The 23,445-nt window shown below is 55.2% G+C and overlaps 1 protein-coding gene across 1 annotated transcript in view; it reads left to right on the forward strand.

The window, feature by feature from the left end:
• NOL4L (nucleolar protein 4 like) overlaps positions 1-20,596 on the forward strand; it is a 58,772-nt gene extending 38,176 nt beyond the window's left edge. The window contains exons 5-11 of the mRNA XM_062504975.1: positions 4,243-4,384; positions 15,655-15,926; positions 16,343-16,528; positions 16,608-16,799; positions 16,887-17,009; positions 17,266-17,467; positions 20,397-20,596. Of these exons, the coding sequence (XP_062360959.1) occupies positions 4,243-4,384; positions 15,655-15,926; positions 16,343-16,528; positions 16,608-16,799; positions 16,887-17,009; positions 17,266-17,467; positions 20,397-20,596 (1,317 nt within the window). The remainder of the gene's footprint in view (positions 1-4,242; positions 4,385-15,654; positions 15,927-16,342; positions 16,529-16,607; positions 16,800-16,886; positions 17,010-17,265; positions 17,468-20,396) is intronic.
• Positions 20,597-23,445: the final 2,849 nt, after the last annotated feature.

Genomic DNA, 23,445 nt, shown 5'->3' on the forward strand with positions numbered 1-23,445 from the left:
TTTTGTTGATTCTAAAAACACGGCTGGTTCTGGTGGGAAGCTGAGCGTGGCTGTGTGCTGGGGAGGTTGCGCGGCACACAGCCTCGGTTCCTGCTCCGCGGAAGGAAATCCCATCGGGATAGTAGGCTGTGGCGTGAAAGGACATGCTTTAAAATAAAAGGACTTAAAGAGAGAAAATAAACCGTCCTGAGACTCGGAGCTTGGAATATTAAACGTGAGGCACAGCATGTAAATGACTGGAGAGAGACTGCAAGGCAGTCCCCGAGAAACTGAGCCTGTAAAATAAGCAGGTTACCGATAGTCTTTGCATATATTTACGAGGTTATAAGAGTAGCTTCCCCCCCTGCCCTGCTCCAGCCCGTGCTGTGGGAGGTTGTTCTCCAGGAGGGAAGAGCTTTGGTGAAGAAACATTGTCTAGCAATTACAGCTTTGCAGTCCGGAGAGCTTGATTAGGTTCCTGGATCTGCCAGCGGCTCGCTGTGTTCTTGGATCAGCCAGGGTGGCTGTCAGTACCCGGAGTTTCCAGCTTATAATACGAGGAGTAGTTTTCTAACTCGCAGTGAAGTTGGGGAAGCTCAGCGGACGCTTGCAGGCACACTGCTTGAAGATCGTGAATGGAAAGTGGGACAGAAATGTGGAGTGTGAGCCCTGCACATGTGAGTGTCTGCCTCTGCTGGGTAGAAAATATTGGCTGTGAATGTCTGTAGAGCAGCTGTGAATGTTGGGCTGTAGATAAGGAGAGAAGCAGGGATTTTGTTTTCCAAACCCTGAGTGGTGCCGGGAGCCCTGTTCCGATGTTTGGGTGTGCCCTGTGAGTGCAGCAGCAGGATCCGACTTCCCCTTGCAGACAGGAGCTCTGCTGCTTGACCCTTGATCGCTCAGTCCCTTGAACATTGGAAACAAAGCGATGGGACTTTACTGCGGGGTGAGATCTCTCCCGAGAGCTGGGAAAGGCAGGAAGGAGGAGGGCGGCAGCAGCAGAGCTGGTGCTCAGGGTTTGGCTCTGGGCTGGCTGCTTGGGGCGCCAGTGGCACTTCCATCTGTGCCACGAGTGGTGTGGAACTGGGGAAAAGGCAGCAGGTCCTGAGACAGGCACTGGTAATGGATTGCATTCTGTTTTCTAATGAAAGTTTCATTTGAAGTTTGTTTACAGGAAAGAAGAAATTAGCAGAGGGAATTCTCCTGAGAACTCGGAGAGGAAAAAGAATGAGCTGCCTGACTTGCAAGCCAAAAGAGGGTGGAAGGGTAGATTAGATTTACCGTATTGCTCCGAGTCATGGTTGTTGCTGCTGTTGAGAAATGCTTCCTTGTTTGGCTGAATGGGGAGCCCACTGCACGGCTCAACCATCAGCCAGCTTACTGGCATCCAGGGAGATTCAGAGCTCCCACCTAGCCAGAAATTTTGATCCTGCTCTGGTGTCCTGTGCTTTGAGGCTGGATTTGTGCTGTGCTGTGCTGCTGTCCCTCTGGTCCTGGGCTGTGGCTGGGCAGCTGGTACTCTGGATGCAGCTGCTGGGGCCTCCTGTCCCTGGGGTTGTCCCTGGGATGAGGAGGCAGTGCCAGCAGTTCATGGGCAGCGCTTGGAGGTCACAATGTTTAACCTTCAGTCTCCGAGGGGTGTCCTGAGACAGGAGTTTGCTGGTGGCCTCTGCTGTCCCTACAAGCAGTGAGGAATGCAACCAAGGGCTAGTGCAGGATGCCAGAGCTGGAGTGATGAGGATGGCCAGAGGCACACTTGAGGCTGAGGCTTTTCTCTTTCTTTAGTAAAGAGGCACAAAGGTGTGAGGAGTTCCTGGGGCACTGTGGTGTGGGCAGAGCCGGGTGGCTGCCCAGACCCAGCAGGCAGTGGATGCTGTCTCCACAGTTTCCACTGCCAGGAAGGGTTCCCTGCTGCCACCTGCACATTTGGCTTTGCATTCTGTTGGGGTGGGTTGTGCAGTAGGAGCTGTGAGATGCCGGGAAGTTCATCCTGTTGGCATTTTGGCCAAGAGTATTAGTGCTGGAAAGCCGAAAGATCTGGCTGGAAAGCAGGGGGTGATTTTCTGCTGGTGGCTGAATCCTAGACTGGCGAACGTGTGACAGCCTTGTTTAACTTGAGTCATTTATAGCTTATCAGTTTCTGGTTTGATAGCCACAGTATTTCTAATAATAGGCAAATGTTATTGCACCTCGAGAGAATTGTACACATTTATAAGGTGCTTTACATTGCATGTGCATGCGAGGCATCCTTCGTGTCACTGCTTCTCCCCCATGTGTGAGTGCATGGAGAACGTGATGCCTCCTGGGTTGTGGTTGGGGTGCTGAGGCTGGATGTCCTCTGCAGCTGAGCCTGAACAACCTAAAAACATCGTGGGTCGCTCCCCGGACTCCTCCTCCTCACCGGACAGGTGAGAGACTGTGGGCAGCAAGGACCTTGGCATTTGCATTTGTCTCTTAAGCCTGACAGTAATCTTAAGTAAGCCTTGTGAAGAAGGCCAGATATTAGGGTGGCTGCCTCCCTGCAAATGATTATAATAAAGAGACTATTTATAGTTTGCAACAGGGAGACCTTTGCAGTTCTGTTCCTGTACGTACAAGATGGAGTTTCTGGAGAGGCAGGATTGCTTTGTGGCTAGTGTGGCAGTGAAGCTATTGTGAGCCAGGGATGATGTGCCTGTCTTTACCTTATGCCCTCCTGCTCAGCTCCACCTGGGCACAGGGGGGCTGCTCAGGGACACCTGATGGTCCTGGGGTCAGGGTCTCCCTGTGGGGGGCATTCGTGGATCTGAAGCCCTGTCCGTCTATCCATCAGTCCATCCCTTGGTGTGTGCAGGGTTTCACAAGCCATAAATTCCAGGAAACTCCCCGGGAGGCACATGGACAGAGTGGGCTGGGGGCTGCACAAGCCCTGAGCCAGCAGATGTGTCTGCAGGGACGAAGAGCTGGGAGGAAAAGCACAAACCTGTATTTAAAGACATTTGTTTGTTCACAATAAAAACTATCAGCCAGCGGCAGCCGGACGGGGCCATTTTTATGAGGAGCAGGCGTAGGTTGGAGGGGTGCTGCCAATTACTGCTTACACGGAAAGGGAGCGGGATTGTATTTTATCTCAGGACCAGGGGGAGGGTAAAAAAAATAAGAGCAGAGAGGTTTACAAGCCTTTGAAATGTTTCAATCAAAGGAAAGCAGAGTTGAAAGTGGTTCTGGAAACATTTTCGGTGTTCCCCTGCACCCCAGGGCTGTCTGTGCCCCTGGCTTTGGGAGGGGAGCACGGAGAGGAGGGCAGATAAAGGGATCACCAGCAGGACCGTGTCCATAAGGGAACACGTATCTGCTTCCTCCCAAGCTTTGCATTGGGAGAGTTCAGCCTGGGGAGGTCCCACAGCCCCTCCTCTCATTCAGGATCTCAGTGCTGCCTTTATGATGATGGTTTTGAAATCCTGTGGCTGACCTTTCCGGTGCTGGAAGCGATCCAAGGGCTGTGTCTCAAAGTACTGTAAAGGTTAGTGAGAAGGGAGAGAGAGGGAGAGAGAAAATGTCCTTTGAGCTGCAGAAGTGGGAGAGAGGAATGTCATCTATGCCATCGTCAGGGAGCAGGCGGCTGGCTGGGGTCCCTGGCCTGAGCCGGGGTGTCCTTGCATCACTGGGATCTTGCTCCTCCAGCCCCTTCCCAAGGTGTGTGCTGTCATTTTTGATCAGAGCAGTATCCCTCTGGAGAGGTCTGGAGGAGCCTCCTCTGCAGCATCAGGCAGTGCAGATCTTTGTGTCCAGAAGCTGCTCCTGCTGCTACCTGTCCTGTGGTGATTCCTCATGTAGCAGATGATTTGATCTCAGAAAAGTCCAAGTTGTTTTATGGAGCCATTTCTTGCCTGTCCTCAGCTCCCCCACACTGCTGCCTCGCCAGGAGCACGCTGGGGTGGATGGAGATTAAAGGGTAAACTCCAGGGCTCAGCCATCCGCTCCTACAGGATGTGAGCTCTTTCTAATTGTCCTCAATTAGAGACAGTGCCATTGCTCAGGCAAGTCTTCAGGCAGGAAGCAGAGCCCTGGTCCCCGCTGGGGCAGCCACCTCGCCCTGCACAGGGAAGGGCTGCTTGCTGTGGCCTTGGGAAGCCCAAGGGGCCAGCAAGGCTTCTCAGGGCGGGGAACAGGAGCTGCCCACCCAATTGTTTTTAGGAAAGAGTGTGCTGAGGAGATGTTAAAGCCAGAGAAAAGAGGAAAGGAAATAGCTCCATGAGTTAACCCTTTCCTGTTTGCCTCCAGGATGAGACGTCGGTGAGCAGCGAGGACTTTGATATGAACGACTCCACATGGATCTCAGCTGACCAGCACCTGAACTCCAGCCTGAGCCCCAGCCAGGACGAGAGCATGCGTAGCCCACAGAACCTGCACGGCCATGAGGATGGTGAGTGCCCTGGCAGGCGGGAAGAGCCCACACCTCTGCCACAGGATGTTTTTGTGACTTATTAAACATTAACCAGTCCTTTCTGATCAGGTGTCCCACCTGTGGGATGGATTTCATATCAGCTCAGAGCTGGCTTCCAGTACTTCCAATTTAGCCTCTGGGTTCCTGCTCAGCCAGGGCCCTGTCCAGCTTGGAGCTGATGGTCCTTCTGCTTGGAGCTGTCTCCCAGTTCCTGCAGAAAGAAGTCACTAACTCCCCTTCTAAGGGGAAGACTCAGTTCCCCAAATTCTCTTCCCAAGTGATGAGGAGAGCACTGTTCTGAGTACAGGGAGGATGCCAAGGCTTTGCAGCACAGTCATAGGTTTCTGTGTTTGGGAAGCTGCACTTTTGACAGGTCTTGCATCCCCCAGGCAAGAAATTGTGAATAATCTGCAGCAGCCACAGCAATGTTGTGCGGGGTGAACGTGGGTGTCTCCTCCCTCGGGGCAGGCAGTTGGAAGGGTTGAAAGCAGCACACTCGGGCTGGGTGGGAGGAAGAGTTTTGTGAAGAGAGGTGGTGTGTTGCGTCTGTGAAACACGCAAGCTTAAAATAAAAGAGCAAGTAAATAAGTGGTAGAAGTATGAGTTCAGGTCAGAGTTCGTTGCTGTGATGCTTGGGAAGATTTGGTGGTTGGACTGTTACTGGCTTTGGCTCAAGAGGTTGAACCCCTCATTGTCCCAGCCTGGCTGCTGCTGGGGCTGCAGGAAGGAACAGAGGAATTTGAGGAACAACTGAGACTGGGTCGGTCCTGCTTTAAGAAAGGGGACTGGAAAACCACCCCTAAGGAAACAAAAGGCGTTTGTGCTGGCAGGTCTCTCTGGGGTAGCTTTTAGCCAGTGGTGTGGCCAGTGGCAGGGATGGTAGAGACAGAAAGGGCAACAGGGACGCTGCTCTTTTCAGTCCCACAGACAGCAAGGCCACTGCTCTCCTCAGTTCAGTGAGTTGGTGGAATTTCTGTTTCCATTGCAAATCTGCAGTTTGGGGAAACTGCTGGTTTTCCCTAGCCAGCCCCAGCCCCGGAGCCTGGCAGCCTTGGTGAGGATGTGAAACCTGACTGCACAGCACTGCATCCCAGTGGTGGGATGGACATGGGCACTTCTTCTTGCCCAGGGCCCCAGGGGTCTGTGTCTTGGCAGGAGGAAGAGTGTTTTGGTGGTGATGCAGTTGCTCACACAGAAGGTTTTGGCTCTTCAGGACTAGGCTGCAGCCTGCACCCCAACAAGCCCAGCCTCTCATCTCTGCAGCCTGACTGGGTCTCTGTATCCCCTGAACTTTGCCATTCTCCCATTGGGACATTTCAGGCTTGTGACTTAGCCCTCACAACTGAATTCCCAAGTCTCATTTACAATCTAGAATGACACAGTTTTGATCCCTTTGCTGAACACTGTTATTCAACAGGACAGTAATTTAATAAGGTTCTCACGTATTTAGGTAAATCAAGATGTTCTCACTGAATCTAAATCCTCTCTCTCTCTGCACCCTCTTAGGAATTGCTTCCAATTTTTCATGCCCTGTGGTTTTCCTTCAGAAGCAGTTGTCCTCTTTGGGTCTCTTCTTGGCTCCTTTTATTTCTTTTGTAAGGTTCAGTGATGAGAAATAAAGCAGAAATAGCAGAAATAGTCCTGTAGGAATGCAGATGTCTCTGGTGTCAGCATTGGCTGTACTGGGTAGACTTTGGTGGATCAGAAGTGATGGTGTCAAAAAAATAAGCAAGCCAAGCCCAAGGTGACAAATGAGACCCAAAAAAACCCCCCAAAAAACAGGAATTGCAATTTTCAGTAGGCTGTCACACTTCAGAAGCATTTTGCGGACTGAGGTTTTGTGCTTGTGGTGAATGTCCGTGATCTTCATCCGAGCCCTAAATACAGACTGGTGCTGTCTCATGTCAGTCCCTCTGCCAAACGAGTGCTCCCACCCAGGAATGGAGCACACACAAGAGTGGGAAGGGAAGAAGGTCAGAGGGGTAACCCAGGAGGGCAGTGAGTAGTTAAAGGAGAGGAGCACAGAGCAGAGAAGGAGCATGGAGCAGAGGAGCATCTTGTGAGAGGAAAAGCAGATTACTGCTGTGGGGAAGGGAACGTGCACAAAGTGTTGATTACTCTTCAATTTCCTCTTCTCTCAACCTATAAGAACTCTTTTTTTTTTTTTTTTTGGAAACAAATGCATTTTCCAGGTTCACACGAACTTGCTAAGGCTGTGCAAAACATGAGTAAACAGCCCACATATGCAGTGGAGCCCCTGTGGAACCCAGTTGGCCAAGCTGCCAATGCAGTGTGCCTGCACTGGGGCAAGCCCAAGTACTCCCAAGCTGGAAGTTTGTCCACATCTCCTCTGCTCAGTTGTCCCTTGTGCCCTGTAGGAGTCCTGCAAAGCTCCAGCCAGTGCTAAAATGAGCCCCACACATCCCCTGCAGCCAGGCTGGGCGCAGCTCCGAGTATCCTGGCACTGCAGAGGGATCTGGTTGCACACTAAGTCCTTCAGCTGGGAATTTGTTCAGGACTGGATACTCTCTGCCTTCAGGAAAACCTTTTGAGTTACTAAATTGGTCCTGCCTGCTGCTGTTTGACGGGTGTGATGCTTGGAGTGTGTCTTCAGTGCAAGGCTTGCTAAAGTATAAAGTTTTAATGAAGAGTTGCCTAGTAGGAGAGCAGTATCATCTGACATGCTTGTTTAAAAAGTCTTGTTTAAAGGACCAAAGCACCAGCTCCAGGTCTTTTCAAGGCCTAGGAGTGGCGAGTGTTCTCCTGTGGCATAGAGTAGAATAGTTTGAAATCCAGAGAGGTGGAAGAGCAGGGAATTGTCTACTAAATCATCAGAGGTCTAAAAAGCAGCTGGGAACAAAAGCCAACACCTTCTTTGTCCTGGGTGCCCAGAAGCCTTGGCCCAGTACAGCCATGCTACAATTGGTGTCAGCCCCAGAACTACAGGGAGAGCAAAATACACCCAAAGACGTGAGTGGGTCACAGACAGAGCAGGCACTGTCAGGAGAGCCAGAGTTCCTGCTGGGTCAGTGGTCACACGGTGGGACTTGGGACACACCAGCCAGCCCTGAGCAGCGACACTGAACACACACACTTGCTCCTTCCATTTTCCTTTGTTACTCATCCTGCGGGCCCCAGCACGGAAAACGTGAAGCTCCCAGCAACATCCCTTCCCAGTCGGATGTTGCTCACAGCATACGTGCCTGCAGGAAGCCACCGGCTGCCCAAAGCAACAGCAAGATCAACACAAACTCTGCTGCTGAAGCAGAGCTATTGTGCCAGACATCCTGGAGGGACGCATCTGTGGAAGCCAGCACACACTGGGAGCAAAGGGACCCTGAATGCTGCACCATGCCGCTGTCTGGGCCCATCTCCATTCCTAAAGGTGTCCCATGTCCAGTCCCAGCTGAGCGCAGGTCCTAGGCCCTGGTGCTGTGTTGCTGTGGCAATTTGAGCTGAGCTCTGTCCAGCCTCAGAGCCTGTCTGCTTCCACAGGTGAGCACTGCACTACAAACCTCCCAGTTTGGCCAGGTGTGTGGGGTTGAGCAGAGTATCCCACCCACCACAGGGGTGCTGGGTATTCCACACCAGGCCTGCTGTGACTTTATGGTGAGTGCAGTGCTCTTGAAAGTAAAGCAGGAGTCAGACCCCAAACGTCAGTGTGTGACATGGCAAAGTGCTTGAGCTCATATAGAAGAGCCTCTGTCTTGCCCACTAACAGGATCCACCTTGCTTTGTCCCTGGCTGTACATCCTGCTCCACTGCCCAGTAGTAGTGCTCAGCCCAGGTGCAGGGCTTGCTGCTCTCCATCCTCTTTTGAAAAACTGGGAAAACTCCTGGGAGTATGGTGTGCTTACTCTGTGTGGGGGACATGGGGTTGCTTCATGGTACCATGTTGGACTGATCCCCTTCTGCTGAGATTCCCCACGTGCTGTCCTCGCTTGACTGGCAGCATCCCCGCTGAGTTTGCTCTGGCTGGAGCAGCAGTGGCTAATCCAGACCTTGGAGAAAGGACTTTCTTAACCTACTTAACTGTGAAGGCACACACTTCTTGGGGGCATCCCTTGAGGCAGCTGGCCAGGGAGGCTTCTAGGTGTTGGAGCATTCCTCAGGAGTGCTACAAAGAGGGACCTCAAGGACATGTGGGCAAGCATTATTTCCAGATTCTGTCCCAGGGGTTTGTAAGGGATGTAACTTCTCTGGACATGTTGCCCTGGGATGTCAGGGATGGCATAGAGCTGTCCCCAGCACAGCAGTCTCTGCTAGTGTGGCACATGTCCTACAGTTCAGGGTCACATTGCTGGCACTTGATGAGATGCCCACGATGTGCTGCACATCACCAGCTCCCCTGAACCGCCAGTCCAGCAGAGCTTTCTGGGGAGGAGCAGCCTCTTGCCAAATGCTGACCAAAAGCCAGGCTCCATCCCCAAGTGATGTCCCACTGCACAGCTTCACTTCTGACAGCTGGCAGCTCACTGTCCCTTCACAGGGCCACTCTGCAGCATTGGATGTCACACACCTCCCAGGGCTTTCCTCAGCCAGCATAACTCTGCTCCAGGTGAATACAAACACCCATTGTAAGCCACAGAGGGAGCCCGGAAGACCATGGGCAGCTGTCTGATGGCTGACTAGTGCAGGAGGTGGCCTGTGTGCCCCAAGACACTTGCTTAGCTCAGGCTGCAAAGTCCTCGCTGTTTCCAGGGCTTTTTGCACTAGTGTTGAATTTTGGTCCCTGAAAGCCGTAGTTCTAAACAAGACTAGGACCAGCAACCAGGCCTTACTACAGCTAGACACAAGATTATCTCATTTTCATTAGAGATATATTTCCTCTTTCTCCAGGGTGTCCCTATGCTGTGCTGGCTCCATAGCAGGAGTCAACAAACATGTCCCTGCCTTGCCTGAGCAGTCTGGGCTGGTGACTCCATTCCCGTCACCTCTTCCAGGGGCACATCTGCTCCTCCCGAGCAAAGGCCCTGGCCTGTGATAAATACCCTCCTTTCGGTGTCCTTTGAAATTTGTCCTTCCCTGATGCCAGGCTGGGGAGTGCAGCAGGGACACTGTGAGCCCATAGTGGCTTTCCCAGCCTGCTACACTGAGCTCAGCTCCAGCTTTCATCCTACTGGTGCATGGAGCAGGGTTTTGGGGGTCTCTTCCTTCATGCAGAGCAGAGAGGATCACCAGGCTATGAGCAGCCAGCACCACCTGTGCCCCTCTCTTGCTCCCCAGATTGAGTACCCCCAACCAGAGGGGTGAATGAGCCCCACAGTGCTGGAGGATAGTCCCTGAAGGATTAGGGGTGCACAGCAGGGTCTCTCTGGTGGTAGGTCTGTGTTGGAGGCACCAGCTCAGCATGAATCAAGCCCAAACCCACCAAACCCGTTTCTTTGGTGTGGGGAGAGGCAGTGCCCAGGCAGCATGGGGCCACGGCGTGTCCCCTCCCTGCAGCAGGATCCGGGTGGCTGCCAGCAACAGTGGCACAAGGAGAGGCTTGGTCTGTGCCACCTCCTTCCTCAGTGTGAGCAAGGGCCAGCTCCTAGCTCAAGCATTCCTTGAGCTGCAAGGTGTCTGGAGGAGCAGCAGTGGGAGAGAAGGAACAGCGTTTGGGAAGAGAAGGGAAAACCAAGGGACAGAGGTTGTTTGTGACAAGGCTTCTCTGTGCAGTGGGAGCTGACGAGCTTTGGTGCATGGGAAAATGTCCAGCACAGGGCTGGTGCGGTGAGATCCCAGTGCCGGAGGGAGCTGCTGCCTCGGGATGGGCAGTGGAGCCGGGGGGAGACGGCACTGGGGGACACCTTTCATGGCAGGGGACAGGGAGGCGGCCGCACAGCGCTGCCTTGTCCGGCCAAGCTCTCCCTGCAGACGCGCATTGTGTCCGGCCGTGCCAGATGTCTGACTCGTCAAGGGCTCTGGTCGAGGCAGGGACCCAGGGAGGCAGTGTGGAGGGTGGACACTTTGTCTGGGACATAACGAGGTTTGCGTTAGCAAAGGAAGACAGGAAATAGAGCGTCTTAACTGGAACCTGGCCAGCCCCAGTGCGCTGCAGCCCTCAGCCACGTTGCTTTTTTCTTTCTTATGCATCTTGGAGGTAAATGCTGGGCAGGACCTGGAAAAAATAGGCTTCGTGCTCTGACTCCGTGAGTGGTGCAGGGCCAGAGCCTCTCCTGCTACTCACCACCCAGTCGTGGGTGTGGGATCCCTGCGGTGCTGGTCCCTTGCCCCTGATGAGTGTGGCTGTAACACCCAACAGTGGCCCCCCCACGGGGCCCCCATTCCCACTCGGTCTCTAATTTGTATTAAGTATCCCTTCCTCGCAGTCTTTCCTCCTCCCCTTCTTCTCCCTCCTTGTCTCTTTTGTGAGTGAATAATTTATGGCACTTTTCATCTTCCCGGCTGTTGTTCCAGGCGAGCAGCGGTGGGATGCTCTGTGCCCTCCTGATGGCCACTCCCAGGGTGTGCAGCTCCATCCTTTTCCGGTGCCATGGCAGGCTGGGAATGGGACAGACCCACCCGCGAGCCACAGGAATTCAGGTGTGGCAGAACCAGTGCCATCACCCATGGAGCCATAGCAGGCTGGTGGATCCATGACAGCCCATGGGGCACCAAGGGTGGGACCTGGCATGGCTGTGACACCCACAACTGCCCAAGCAGGTGGGCAGCAGCCAAGGGAGGGCTGCCCCAAGGCCAGCCAGGGGTCCCATGGCAGCAGGATGTGGGCAGAGCCGGGTGGACCCTGGCCCACTCCATGGTGCAGGGCTGCGGCGAGGTTTCCGTGGGCCGCTGGCTCTTACATAAGCTCATTGTTTCCTGAGTCAAAAGACGTTTTGTCTCTGCTCTGGAGATGTGACAGGAGGAGGAACAATTTGCCCCATTCATCTTTAACTCTGCTCTGGAGAATGGTGCGGTGGCCTGCCCCGGCAGAGACGTTAAACCCAACCACTTCCCCGCCGTAAAATCTCCCGGGGAGCAGGTGTTGGAAATCGCCCCTTCCCCTCCTGATCTGCTCAAATCCAGCACCACAGAAATCAAGGATAATCCAGCAGCCTCTTCAAAATGAAAACGCTGAGCCCTGATTAATTCATTTAATAAGTGACTGATCCCCTCCTCCCCCAGCATCGCGGCCCAAGAAGCCATTTTGCTTCTTGCTCTCCTGGGCTGATGCCGGGGAGATGCCGGGGCTGCAGCAGAGGCACAAGGCTGTTTCCCCACAGCCACCTCACCAGCCTCACCACGTGTCTTGTCATGGCCTGGCCTCTGCAGAGGAGCCAAAGAGGGCAGTACTCCATGGACCTCAGAGCCAGCTGCCTCTGTTGGGCTCTCCAGCCTCACCAGTCTCTCCCACACAGTGCCAGGGTCTGCTCCACCTCCATGCAGCCCATGGAGCCCCAGCTCGAGGGGATTAAACAGGAGAACGAAATAGTCCCGTTTTCCAACCGAAAGATCAAACCGGTTAGAAGTGACATTGTTTTTGCAGTTCCATCTGCTTCAATTAGGGCACGGGGGTGGAGCAGGGGGGCTCCCAATTATCCTCATTAGAGGGGCTCCTCGTGCAGCCAAGCTCCAGCCGTGAGCAGGGAGCTCACCAGGCTCGTGCTGGTTGATAATGAATATATTCATGGCTGCGCAGCCTGGCCTTGCTCGCCTGCTGCTGCTGGAGCCCTGCTCCTGACATGTGCTTTGGGCACTGCTGGGAGATGTGGAAAACCTCTCCAAGCTCCGGAGCTTGGTGGGTTTTGCCCAAATGGAGCCACACCCCTAACACAGCCCCACCATAGCCTGGAGTCCTGACACAGCTGCCAAAGCAATGCAGGAGCCTAAATTTGGTCCCAGCACCCAAGGTGGGAGTGCTCCTGTTCCCTCTCCCCCAGGTCCCACTTTGCTGTGGGGTGCCGCAGACACGCTCAGGAATGGGCTGGAGATAGCTCAGTGAAGCAGCCCAGGGAGCAGCCCCATCCCCATCCCATCCATCCCAACAAGGAAACTGCAGCTCCCTCCTGAGCTCATCTGCATTTTCAGGCTGGCTGTGGCCATTTCTACTTGGACCCAAGGAGTCACCAGTTTGAATTTGTGGCCATTTCTCTGCTCACAATACTGAGATTAAGCCACCACTTTGTGTGTGTAGCTTCTGGGAGAGCATAACGTAAAAATTCAGAAACAAGGAAATATCTGTAGCTCATGGATTTTAAAACCTCATTATTTACGTACATCCATCCTTGCATAAACTAAGTTGTTCTTTTAGTAGGTGCTGGCCACTGATACTAGATTCCCATTTCATTTCCTTATCCCACCTGGTAGGTTCCTAGAGACGATCTTCCTCTTTGTTTGCAGTATCTTTTGCCTGTAGCAAACCCAAGGTTTGAAAATGCAGCAGCATCGGGTGGAAACCTGACGTGCAGCTGCTGCGTGTGTTTTGTGTGACACAAAAGAAAACCTGAGACATGGAGGAATCAGGGTGGTCCAGGTGTCACCCCCAGGATCCTGTCTGGTGTCAGCAGCCACTGCAGGACTGTCACTGCCTTCAGGAATGGGGGGGCCAGAGTTGGGGGCTGTTAGGAGGCTGGAGATGGATGGGCAAGGGCAGATTGGGATGCCCAGGGTGGAGTGGGGGTATTTAGGGCAGATTAGGGATGTCTGGGATAGACTGGGGATGCTCATAGCAGGTTGAGTATGCTTTCATCCCTGCAGGGGTGCCCAGAGGAGGTTGGGGATGACCAGGACAGGTTTGGGGATGTGCAGGACAGGTTGGGGATGCTCAGGGCATCTGCACATTCTTCTCCCAGGTGATGTCTCTCTTGGTACCCTTGCCTGGCAGGGATTTTGTGCCATGGTGGGCCCGCAGCCCTGCTGGTGCAGGTGGCCATGCCAGGGCTGCCGAGGAGCTGAGGGAGGAGGCCCCCACCATCATCCTGGCCACGGCACCGATTGGCCCAGCGCTGTTGCTGTGGCTGTTCCCCAGGCTGATGGTGGGGCCTGGCCTACAGCTCGTGCCTCCGTGCATGGGAATAATTCTCCTTAATCCTTCCGAGAGGCATCACTGGATGAGACTGGAGCCTCCCTCTGGGAGCCCCATCTCCCCTGGCGCAGAGAACAGTGCTGGGGGAGGGACAGCCGCCATCCTGGGCAGGGAGGCCTCTGTGCCTCCAGCCACCTGCCCGCTTTTGCTGGGGGCACAGCCAAGCCAGCATTGCTCCTGCACCCGTGCTGAGGGACAGCAAAACCCTGGGGGGCTCAGCACCAGACCAGTGCCCTGGGCCAGGAGGGGTTTGGGGGCAGAGCTGGCAGCGCCCCAACATCCTGCCCCTCCAGATGCAGCAGGAACCTGTGGATGTGGTCTGAGATGCATCCACCCACTGCAGCCCCACCATTGCAAACACTGGCACAGGAGACTGGAGCTCCTTTTGGGAAAGTGGCTTGGAGGGTGCCCCTGGATAAGTGCTGGCTGCTGAGCCCCTGTGGAGCCCCGCACTCCCTGGCACAGAGAGCTGGGACCAAGGGCTTTTGCCAGGACCCAGCCCCGTGGTGGGGCAGGTGATGCCTGCCACTGGCCCAGAGCACCCGGCACATAAACACCACCCTGGGGATTAGGTCAGCTCTGGTCATCGCTCAGACGAATAAGTGGATCAGCACAAGGGAAAGGAGGGGGAGGGAGCTCTGCTGAGCGGGGAGCTCCAGTAGGGACTTTTTAATTTAGGGGCTCGTGGGGCCAGGAGCCACCTTGGCGCAGGCGCAAGGCTTGGCAGCGAGCACTGGCTCCTGTGGCGGGGTGACTGGGGACACGCGGCGGCAGCCCCGGCCGGCCCCACAGTCAGCTTGGGTGCCCGAGTGTCCTCAAGTGTGTTTATTTTAAGGGATACAAAGTCCTGGGCCACCACAGGGTCACCGCAGCACTAGCCCAGACTTGCAGGAAAGTTTCCCGCAGGTGCTGGCAGGGGGAGGAGGAGGGTGGATGGCAGCAGCTGGGCACCATCCCGCCACCCTGCGCCTGCACACCTTTGGACCTGGCACCCATGTACCAGGGGCCATCGGTGCGGGGCTGCGGCCACTCCACAGTTCCAGCCCATTGTCCCACGGTGGCCAGGCCGGGCTCAGGGATGGCCATCTGCTTGTCGCTGCCGACAGCTTCTTTGTTCACCGCCCAGCGCACGCTGGCGCAGGAAGCGGCTCCCACGTGCTTCACCCTTTCCCTCTCGCAGAGGCACCTAATGAAATAAAGGATTTACTGCGGCGAGGGGGAGGGAAGGGAACAGGCTGAGCAGTTTGAAATGTCGTGCCTGGCCCCAGGGCTGGGCTCCCTGGCCAGGTGCAGGCAGGGTGGGTGCAGGCAGTGCAGTGCTCTCTGCCAGTGCTGGGCTGTTCTTTGGGAGTCACCATGGTGGGAGCAGGCACAGGCAGGGGGATGGTGCCAAGGCCTGGGGTGTGAATGCAGCCAAGATCTGTGCACTGGGTGTGCATGGCACCGCCGTTGCCAGGGCCCTGACATGTTTGGGAGGGGGGGTGGGGGAGGGCCTTGCATATACTGTGGGGATGGCTCTAGGGCATGTGGAAACCAGGAGCAGGACTGTCCACGTAGGGTGTAGGTCACTTGGGCTTGGAGTGAGACAGGAAGGACATCGTGCAGCCCCTATCCCCTCCCTGCAGCAGCATGCCAAGGAGGAGCCTTGCTGGGTGGTGTGCCAGCTGTGAGCAGAACTCCTAATGCTGCTTCAAGGAACCCTGGATGCAGGGTTTTCCCACCCAAGTGAGCCTGTCGTTGTGTGTCATCCCCATGGCCCAGAACTCTGCAGAACTGCATGTCCCTTAACCACCAGTGCTGGAACTTGTCACTTCCCACTACACCCAGCTCCAAACTGGGACAGGAGGACGGCAGGGGACCTGGCAGGGAGAGGCAGTGCCCCTTTCTCCTCCCTGCAATGCAAATAGAAACCGAAAAGGACCAAATTCCAAAGTTCTTATTCAAGCCCAGGCACCATGGCCGAGGGCGGAGGCATGGGGACTGTCACCTGCGGAGGGATGGGTGGCTCAGGCATGGGGCACGGCAGCATCTGTTGTGCTTTAAAGGATGAGGGAGTGGACAGTAGCCTTGCAGGCTTGGGCACCAGCATCTGTACTTCCATTTGCTGCATCGCAGGGCCCAAAGCACAGCAGTGCCAGCCTGGCTCCCAGTGGCAACTCAGCCACCAAGTGAGCCCAGAGCAGCTTCAGGAAGGTGGCTGTAGGGTGCCAAGGGGGTGACCATACATCCTTCCTCCCAGATGACTCCTCGTCAGAGAGCTGCAGTGGGAATGGCTCCTCCACCCTGAACCCCTCCACCTCCAGCAGCACGCAGGGCGACAGTGCCTTCCCCGAAATGAACGGCAATGGCACCGCAGCCCCCATGGATTTCACCGCCTCAGCTGACGACCAGCCCATCAACCTCTGCGACAAGCTCACACCTGCCCACATCACCCCTTCCTACCAGTCTGACAGCTGCAGTGCCGACGGGCTGCGCAGCAGGGTCAAGTACGGGGTCAAGACCACAGCAGAGGTACGGCCTGGGATGGTCTGGGAGAGCCGGGGACATGCCTCACACCCCAGCTACCCCAGAGATGGGCCCTGTAGTGGGCTCACCTCACCCCTGAGCAGCTGTGGGAACCAGTCACCATGTGACAAGGAGCCTCTTCATGCTGGGTTGGGCAGTGTTTCCCACAGGATCAGGCAGAGCCACGGCCCCACCAGCCAGAGCTGCCATTGGGCCACATTGTTATCACAGACTCACTGAGGCCACCATGCTGCTCCCTGCCCAAAGCAGGCAGGAGCTGACATGCAGGGGAGCGTGGCCATGGGTTCATCTCCCTGGGTTGCAGGGGGGTCTTCAGGAGAGGGGACAGATACAGTGAGCTGAGGAGAAAGGGCAGGTTCATGAGGTGAGAGCTGCTGGTGGTAACCCCTGTCTCCTCTCAGTCCCCCCCATACAGCTCTGGCAGCTATGATTCCATCAAGACAGAGGTGAGCGGCTGCCCCGAGGACCTGACTGTCGGCAGGGCCCCCACAGCTGATGAAGATGATGATGACCATGACGACCATGAAGACAATGATAAGATCAATGACTCAGAGGGGATGGACCCAGAGAGGCTAAAGGCCTTCAATGTAAGGAGAGCTCCATGGGGAGGGTGAGCCCACCTGCCTTCTGTCTCAGGGTTCCCACCACCTACCTTCTCATTTGCAGATGTTCGTGCGCCTTTTTGTGGATGAGAACCTGGACCGGATGGTTCCCATCTCCAAGCAGCCCAAGGAGAAGATCCAGGCCATCATCGAGTCCTGCAGCCGGCAGTTCCCCGAGTTCCAGGAGCGGGCGCGCAAGCGCATCCGCACTTACCTCAAATCCTGCCGTCGCATGAAGAAGAACGGGATGGAGATGGTGAGTGGCCACCCCAGTGCCCTGCCCCTCATCCCAGTGCCCAGGGCAGCACATCCCTGAGCATGATGTCTGCTTGTGTCCCTGCAGACCAGGCCTACTCCACCTCACCTGACCTCAGCCATGGCAGAGAACATCCTGGCCGCTGCCTGCGAGAGCGAAACACGGAAAGCAGCCAAGAGGATGCGGCTGGAGATCTACCAGACCTCCCAGGTATGGTGCTGGCAGTTGGAGGTGGGTGAGGAACAGAACTGTCAGTGTCCTGTGGTGGGTTCAAAGTCTTTCTGAAAGTCTGAGGGGCTGCAGAGCAGAACCCCATGGTATGTCAGGCCGGTGGGGATGGGAATGCTGGTTTGGATAGGCCACACTGCAGTCACAGGACACCAGGCTTCCCTGCACTGTCGGTCCTGCTGGCCACAGAGGACAGCCAGGCTCCTTGCTGGACTAGGTCTGTGTTTCCCTTGTGCAGGACGAACCGATCGCTCTAGATAAGCAGCACTCCAGAGACTCCACAGCCATCACCCACTCCTCCTACTCACTGCCAGCTTCATCTTACTCCCAAGACCCAGTGTACATCAATGGAAGCCTGAACTACAGTTACCGTGGCTACGGGTCCCTGGGGGGCAGCCTGCAGCCCCCCTCATCCCTCCAGACAGGCAACCACAGTAATGGTAAGTGGCTGTGCCAGTGGCACAGGGAACCCACCCTGGCATCCCCTCTGCCTTATGTCCAGGCAGTGCACCAGGAGCTCCTGGCATCCCCCACCGTGGGGTTGAGCTTGTTGCTAGAGGAGAGGCAGTCATGGCAGCACTTGTCCCACTGCTGCACAGAGCTGTTCCAAAACCCCTTATTGTCCCTTCTGTCTGGTGGCTCTGCTCACGTCATCAGCAGGTGGTTAATTGTTGAACTGCACTTGGAAGGACGGTTTGGGTGGCACTGGTGGAGGGAAGGAGTGTCACTTAAAAAAAAAGGAGAATCTGTACCAGATTATCTGTTAATTATTAACAAGGGCGGGCACTTATCGCTGCCCTGATCTCCTGCTGGTATGAGCCGTTCTGCTCTCGGGGATGGGGACAGGGTGAGGGGCACAGCCACAGCTCAGGAGGGCTCTGAGGGTCTGAGGACTGCCTGAGAACAGTTGAGGAAACTGGACTGATTCTGCAGGGCAGGAAGGTGGTAGGAGAGCATAGGCAGAGCTTGAGATTAGAAGCAGGTGAACAGAGCAGAGTATCCTGGGCCGGAGCAGGGCACACAGGAAGGCTCCAGGGTACCTAGTGACTCGCCCACACCTGGAGCTAGAGGTATGGAACGAGACCAAGTGTTTCCTCTAGCTCTGTGCTGCAGCAGTGGTGGTCGGAGGGGCTGGATCCCTTGCCAGTCCTTGTCTAGTCCTTGCGCAATCCCCCAGTTGCCACTGCCTGTCCTGGTGCGCTCTGGGCTCCTGCCCCAGCCCACCCTGACGGGAGCCAGGATTTGGAAGGATGTGATTTCCGGAGGCCTGAGAGATGCCTGTCTGGGATTAACTCTTATCATCCCTTCCTAATGCTTCTTAACCCTGAATAAAGATCCTGTCCCGGCCTCCAGCTGCTGAGACCTAATCCTCACAGCAATGGTTCCTCCCCAGAACAGCACAGGCACCTGGTCCCCTGCTGCCAGGCACCCTCCTTTGGCTCCTCCATGTGGGACAGTGAACATGAAGGAAGGACCCTGAGCAGGCCCAGGAGGAGCAAACAGGCCCCAGGTGCAGCACTCAGCAGCAGCTTGCCTTCTTTCTTTCTAGGGGATTTTTAAACCTCTGGTTTGTAGTTATCTTTTTCTGAAGGTCTTGCCCGGTCCTTCAGAGGGAAGAGCACTTGGGAAGGAGCTGCCTCTTCTCCTCCCTCTGAGCAGAGGCCCCGCAGGGCTTTGCTGCCCAGAAGTGTCTTCACCCTCCATCCCCCACCTCAGGCAATTCTTGCTCAAGCCCACATCCCAGCTCTCAGCTCCTTCCCCCTTGGTGAGCTGGGAAACAGGCTCAGGCTCAGCTTACTGCTGCCTTTTCTGTCCAGTGAAATTGCTTTCGCATGAGAGCCTCCTCCTTCTTCTCCTCCTCCTCCTTCTCCTCCTCCTCCCCCGCTTTGAAGCTCTGGTTCTCTTGGCATGGAGCACTTCTGCTGGTGCTGTTCCTCCCGCAGCTCCAGCATTGCTTTCCTTGAATACTTTCCATTCCACCCAGGGGGATGAGCTCCCCTCCCTGCCACCATCACCAGTGGCACCCACCTGGACTTGGGGGCAGCTGAACTCCCCCATCCCAGTTTGCAAACAGCCACAATACCCAGGCCTTGCCCCCATGGCTGTCCCAGGAGCTCAGCTATCCCAAAGCCTTTCTCCAGCATCACCAACTGCTCCATCCGCCTGCAGCACCCACATCACAGCCCAGGGATTAGTTCAGTGTTTTCTCTCCTTCCCTCCATGCTGCAGCCTCGCCAGCCTCCTCTCCCTGACTACTGTCACATCTCCAGTACGTCTCTTGGCACTTCTCTCCTCATTTCCAATTGATTCTGTGTTTCTTGCTCTTTGTTTTGCTTCCCTTACTTAGTCCAACATGAAGCTAAGTCCACTTTTCCCTCTGCTTTTACCTGCTGGGGTCACTCGTCAAGATAAATCATGGAAGCACAGCCCATGTGGGATGTTACTCCTCATATGCATAGGGAAAACCAGAACCTGAAAGGCAATTTCGATGGTGCAAGTGCCAACAGGAGCTGGCTTACCTCCCGGCAGACCCTCTCTTCACAGAGCTGTGGGCCAGGCTGCAGGATGGGATTTTTGTCATGTTGGCTCTTAGACCTCTTTATAGAATCACAGAATTGTTTGGTTTGGTAGAATCCTTAAAGTTGACTTCACTCCAACCCCCTGCCACAGGCAGGACACTTTCCATTAGAGCAGATTGCTTCAAGCCGTGTCCAACCTGGCCTTGAACACTTCCAGGGATGGGGCAACCACAGCTTCTCTGGGCAACCTGTGCCAGAGACTCGCCAATCTCACAGGGAAGAATTTGTTCCCAATATCCCATCTAAGCCTACCCTCTGTGAGGTTGAAGCTGTTGCCCCTTGTTCTGCCACTCCATGCCCTTGTCCAAAGTACCTCTGCAGCCTTCTTGGAGCCCCGTTAGGCACTGAAAGGAGTTCTAAGGTCTTCTCCTCAGAAGAAGACCTCTCTCCTCTCCTCTCCTCTCCTCTCCTCTCCTCTCCTCTCCTCTCCTCTCCTCTCCTCTCCTCTCCTCTCCTCTCCTCTCCTCTCCTCTCCTCTCCTCTCCTCTCCTCTCCTCTCCTCTCCTCTCCTCTCCTCTCCTCTCCTCTCCTCTCCTCTCTTCTCTTCTCCAGGCTGAGCAACCGCAATTCCCTCAGCCTGTCCCCCTAGCAGAGGTGCTCCAGCCTTCTGGACCTGCATTCCTGTTTCAGAGGCAGTGAGTTGCTGTTCTGGTGTCTGTGAGAGCGGGAGCTCCTCACATTATCTGGGCACTGTGGGGACCTTTCAAGTGGTGCAGAGGTCTGGAATCACAACAGATGAGCATGGGAAAGGTTGTTGTACCTGAGCTTCCCTCTCACTTTTTCTTGGCAGGTCCGACCGATCTCAGCATGAAAGGTGGGGCCTCCAGCACAGCCCCCTCCAACAGCACCAGCCGGGGCATGCAGGCAGCCCAGCTGAGCCCCACGGAGATCAGCGCCGTGCGGCAGCTCATCGCCGGGTACCGGGAGTCGGCGGCATTCCTGCTCCGCTCTGCAGACGAACTGGAAAACCTCATTTTACAGCAGAACTGACTCCCCGTGTCTACATCGCTCCTCGGTCGACAAGACAATTTATACCTGCTAGAAAGAGGCTCCTGGCGGTGCCCTGCTCAGGACCACCACTGTCCTCCCACCACGTGGTGGGCACATGTAGTTTTAGAAGGTGGGATCCAAAAGACCTGTTTTCTTTTACACTCCAAGCACCTGGGACTTCAGGCACAAGGACACGTTTTGGAACCGTACCAACACCCGTGCCTCTGGCTGACCAGAAGCCAGCCCTGCAGCTTGGAAGGATGTGGGACTTTGAAGGGCAGAAGGGAGCCTGGGGAGGTTTGGGGCTGCAGATGTATTTAGAATAACCTTTGTGGACCCAAATGTTAGATTCCCATCCCTGGATAATTTCCAAGTCTTAGGTGAGCTGAATCACATATTTATTGAGAAATGGACCCTCCTCTCCCCTTAGTAATTTATTTTTCTGAAAATGGATTCTTTTGAGTTTGTACAGATTGCCAGTTTTTTGTCTGTCTGATCAGAAGGAATTTATTCCTGTGAAATAACACATTCCATATCACTACACTACTAATTTCCAGGCAGCTTTGCCTGTTTCTCTGGTGAACCCTTGTCCCACACGGAGCAAGTTTGCCATCCAGCCCTTGACATCGAGGCTGCTCAGCCTCCAGTGAGCATAGGTGGGAGCTGAAAAGCAGCGCAAGCATCCTGCTTAGGCCTTTGTTCTTAGGGGTCCTGTAGCAGCAATGGGGTCTGAACCTCCCACAGAGACTTGGCAAGCTCAGCAGACCTCCGGCTGGAAGGACATCTCGCACTCATTAAAGTCATTGCAGATAAGAGAAGGAAGGAAGGAAGGAAGGAAGGAAGGAAGGAAGGAAGGAAGGAAGGAAGGAAGGAAGGAAGGAAGGAAGGAAGGAAGGAAGGAAGGAAGGAAGGAAGGAAGGAAGGAAGGAAGGAAGGAAGGAGATACCTGAGAAACACTGTTTTGCAGTCACCATCCGTACTCTACCTCACACTCCATTGTGGGCTTCTTCCAGGACTGGCCGTGCTGGTCCTGGGGGACAGTGAGTGTTGCAGACATGGGGATCGTGTTGAGGAGGCTGGAACCTCCGGCTGGGGTCCTGCTGCACCCGGCCGTGCGCTCCGCTCCGTCTGCAGCCAGCCCCGGGGGAGCACCGGGATAGGAACCCCGGGACCCGCGGGGGTGTGAGGCAAGGCAGCCCCAGAGCTCACCCCAGAGGTGAGCTGGAGTGGTGACCGCCCCCTTCTGCGGGAGAGGCGGGCAGCATTGAGCAGCAGAACTGACAAAGTCCTCTCCAGGGCCCAGGATCCTTCCCCCTCCCTGCTCACAGTCCTGGAACAAGCCCACAGTTCCCAAAGTGTGGAAGAACCGTAGTCCGATGACCATTCTGCCCTGTTTCCACCCCACCCCACAACGATGCACTTCGTTTTGCTCAGTGCAATACCTACTGCCAGTGCTGCTAACCCAGGGACCTCGCTCCGGCCAGGGGTGCTGAGCCCAGCCCAGCAATGCAACGTGCTCTGGAGCTGTGCAGAGACCAGCAAGGGTCCCGCTGCTCCCTGTCTCCTGCAGCCCCCTCACTTGGCTGAAGTCCACACCATGAGATGGAAATTCGATAAGTGTAAAGCTGTTTTGTAGGTAGAAACTTTCTTGATTTGGAGCCAGTTTTTATCTTATTTTTTGGCCACTTGGAGCCAGTGGCCAGGGGCTGCTGTTCCAGGGGCCAGCGCTGGTGGCACAGGCTTGAGCAGCTGCTGGTCTGGCCAGGAGCGGGCCCGGGCAGTTCCCCTGTACCCTCTGACCCCATGAAGCTCCACACACTGGAAGAGAAGCAAAACTTCACCCTGCTGTTAGTCTCAGAACAGAAAAGCTGCTGGCTCCTGAGGCCAGGTGTGCCTGGCCCCACAGCAGAAGGGATCAACCGTTGCATTGACTGTTTTCCCCAAACCTTCAAACTTTCCGTAGCATTTGGAGAAAAGGGACCCAGCCCCTCACGGTGGGGTGCAGCTGAGGGGTCTGTGCAGAGACGAGGTGATGGTGGCTCTTAGATCTGAGCCGGTGCTGGAACCAGGAGCATCGTGGCCACACCCATCCCCTCCTGCCCGCAGCAGCGGAGCGTGGGGAGGGGGCCCCGGGGACGCCAGCCCCCAGCCAGGGCTCAGACTTAACGTTTTCCCCAGCACTTCACAAGCCTGCTAGGTTTGTCCACTGCATCCTCCCATACTTGGAATTTATGTAAATATTTATTTTTGTGTGAATACCATGAAGTAACAAATCTTTGACAAAATCTGTAACCGCAGCCATTTGTGAAAGTCTTACCGTTCAGGCAGGAGAGGCAGAGACAATCGCTGTCCTGGGATTCTCCCTCTCCGTGGTCTCCCACCCACGCCCGTGCCTCCCTCCTTGCCAGAGGCAGCGGAACCTTTAGCCATAAGTTTGCCATCAGTTCGTACTGAAACAGGGGTAACCCAGGGGCACATGGACAGACCACCAACAGCCACAGTTGGGTTAAGTTTTATTTATCCAAGTCACTCCTGATCACCTCTGAACCTGTCTCGGCACGTGTGGAAGATCAGGAGCGCTCACACGTGGTCAAACTGCTGTAGAGGATGCCACGAAGGAGGGTGCCCAACACCACCCTGTCCCAGCACCTGATGTTCGTAACCTGCAGCTGAATGGTACAGACTCAGATTCCCAAAGCCCTGGTGACAGCCACATCTGGGACAAGTTGTGAAGCAAATGGGATTGACTCCGAATTCCTGTCAGGGATTTTTCTTTTTTTTTTTTTTCTTTTTTTTTTTTGTGAGTCACAGCGTTCTGGTTCCTTTGGCATGAGCTCCACAGACATCTC

Source organism: Cinclus cinclus, chromosome 18 (genome assembly GCF_963662255.1).
Source record: "Cinclus cinclus chromosome 18, bCinCin1.1, whole genome shotgun sequence".
NCBI lineage: Eukaryota > Metazoa > Chordata > Aves > Passeriformes > Cinclidae > Cinclus > Cinclus cinclus.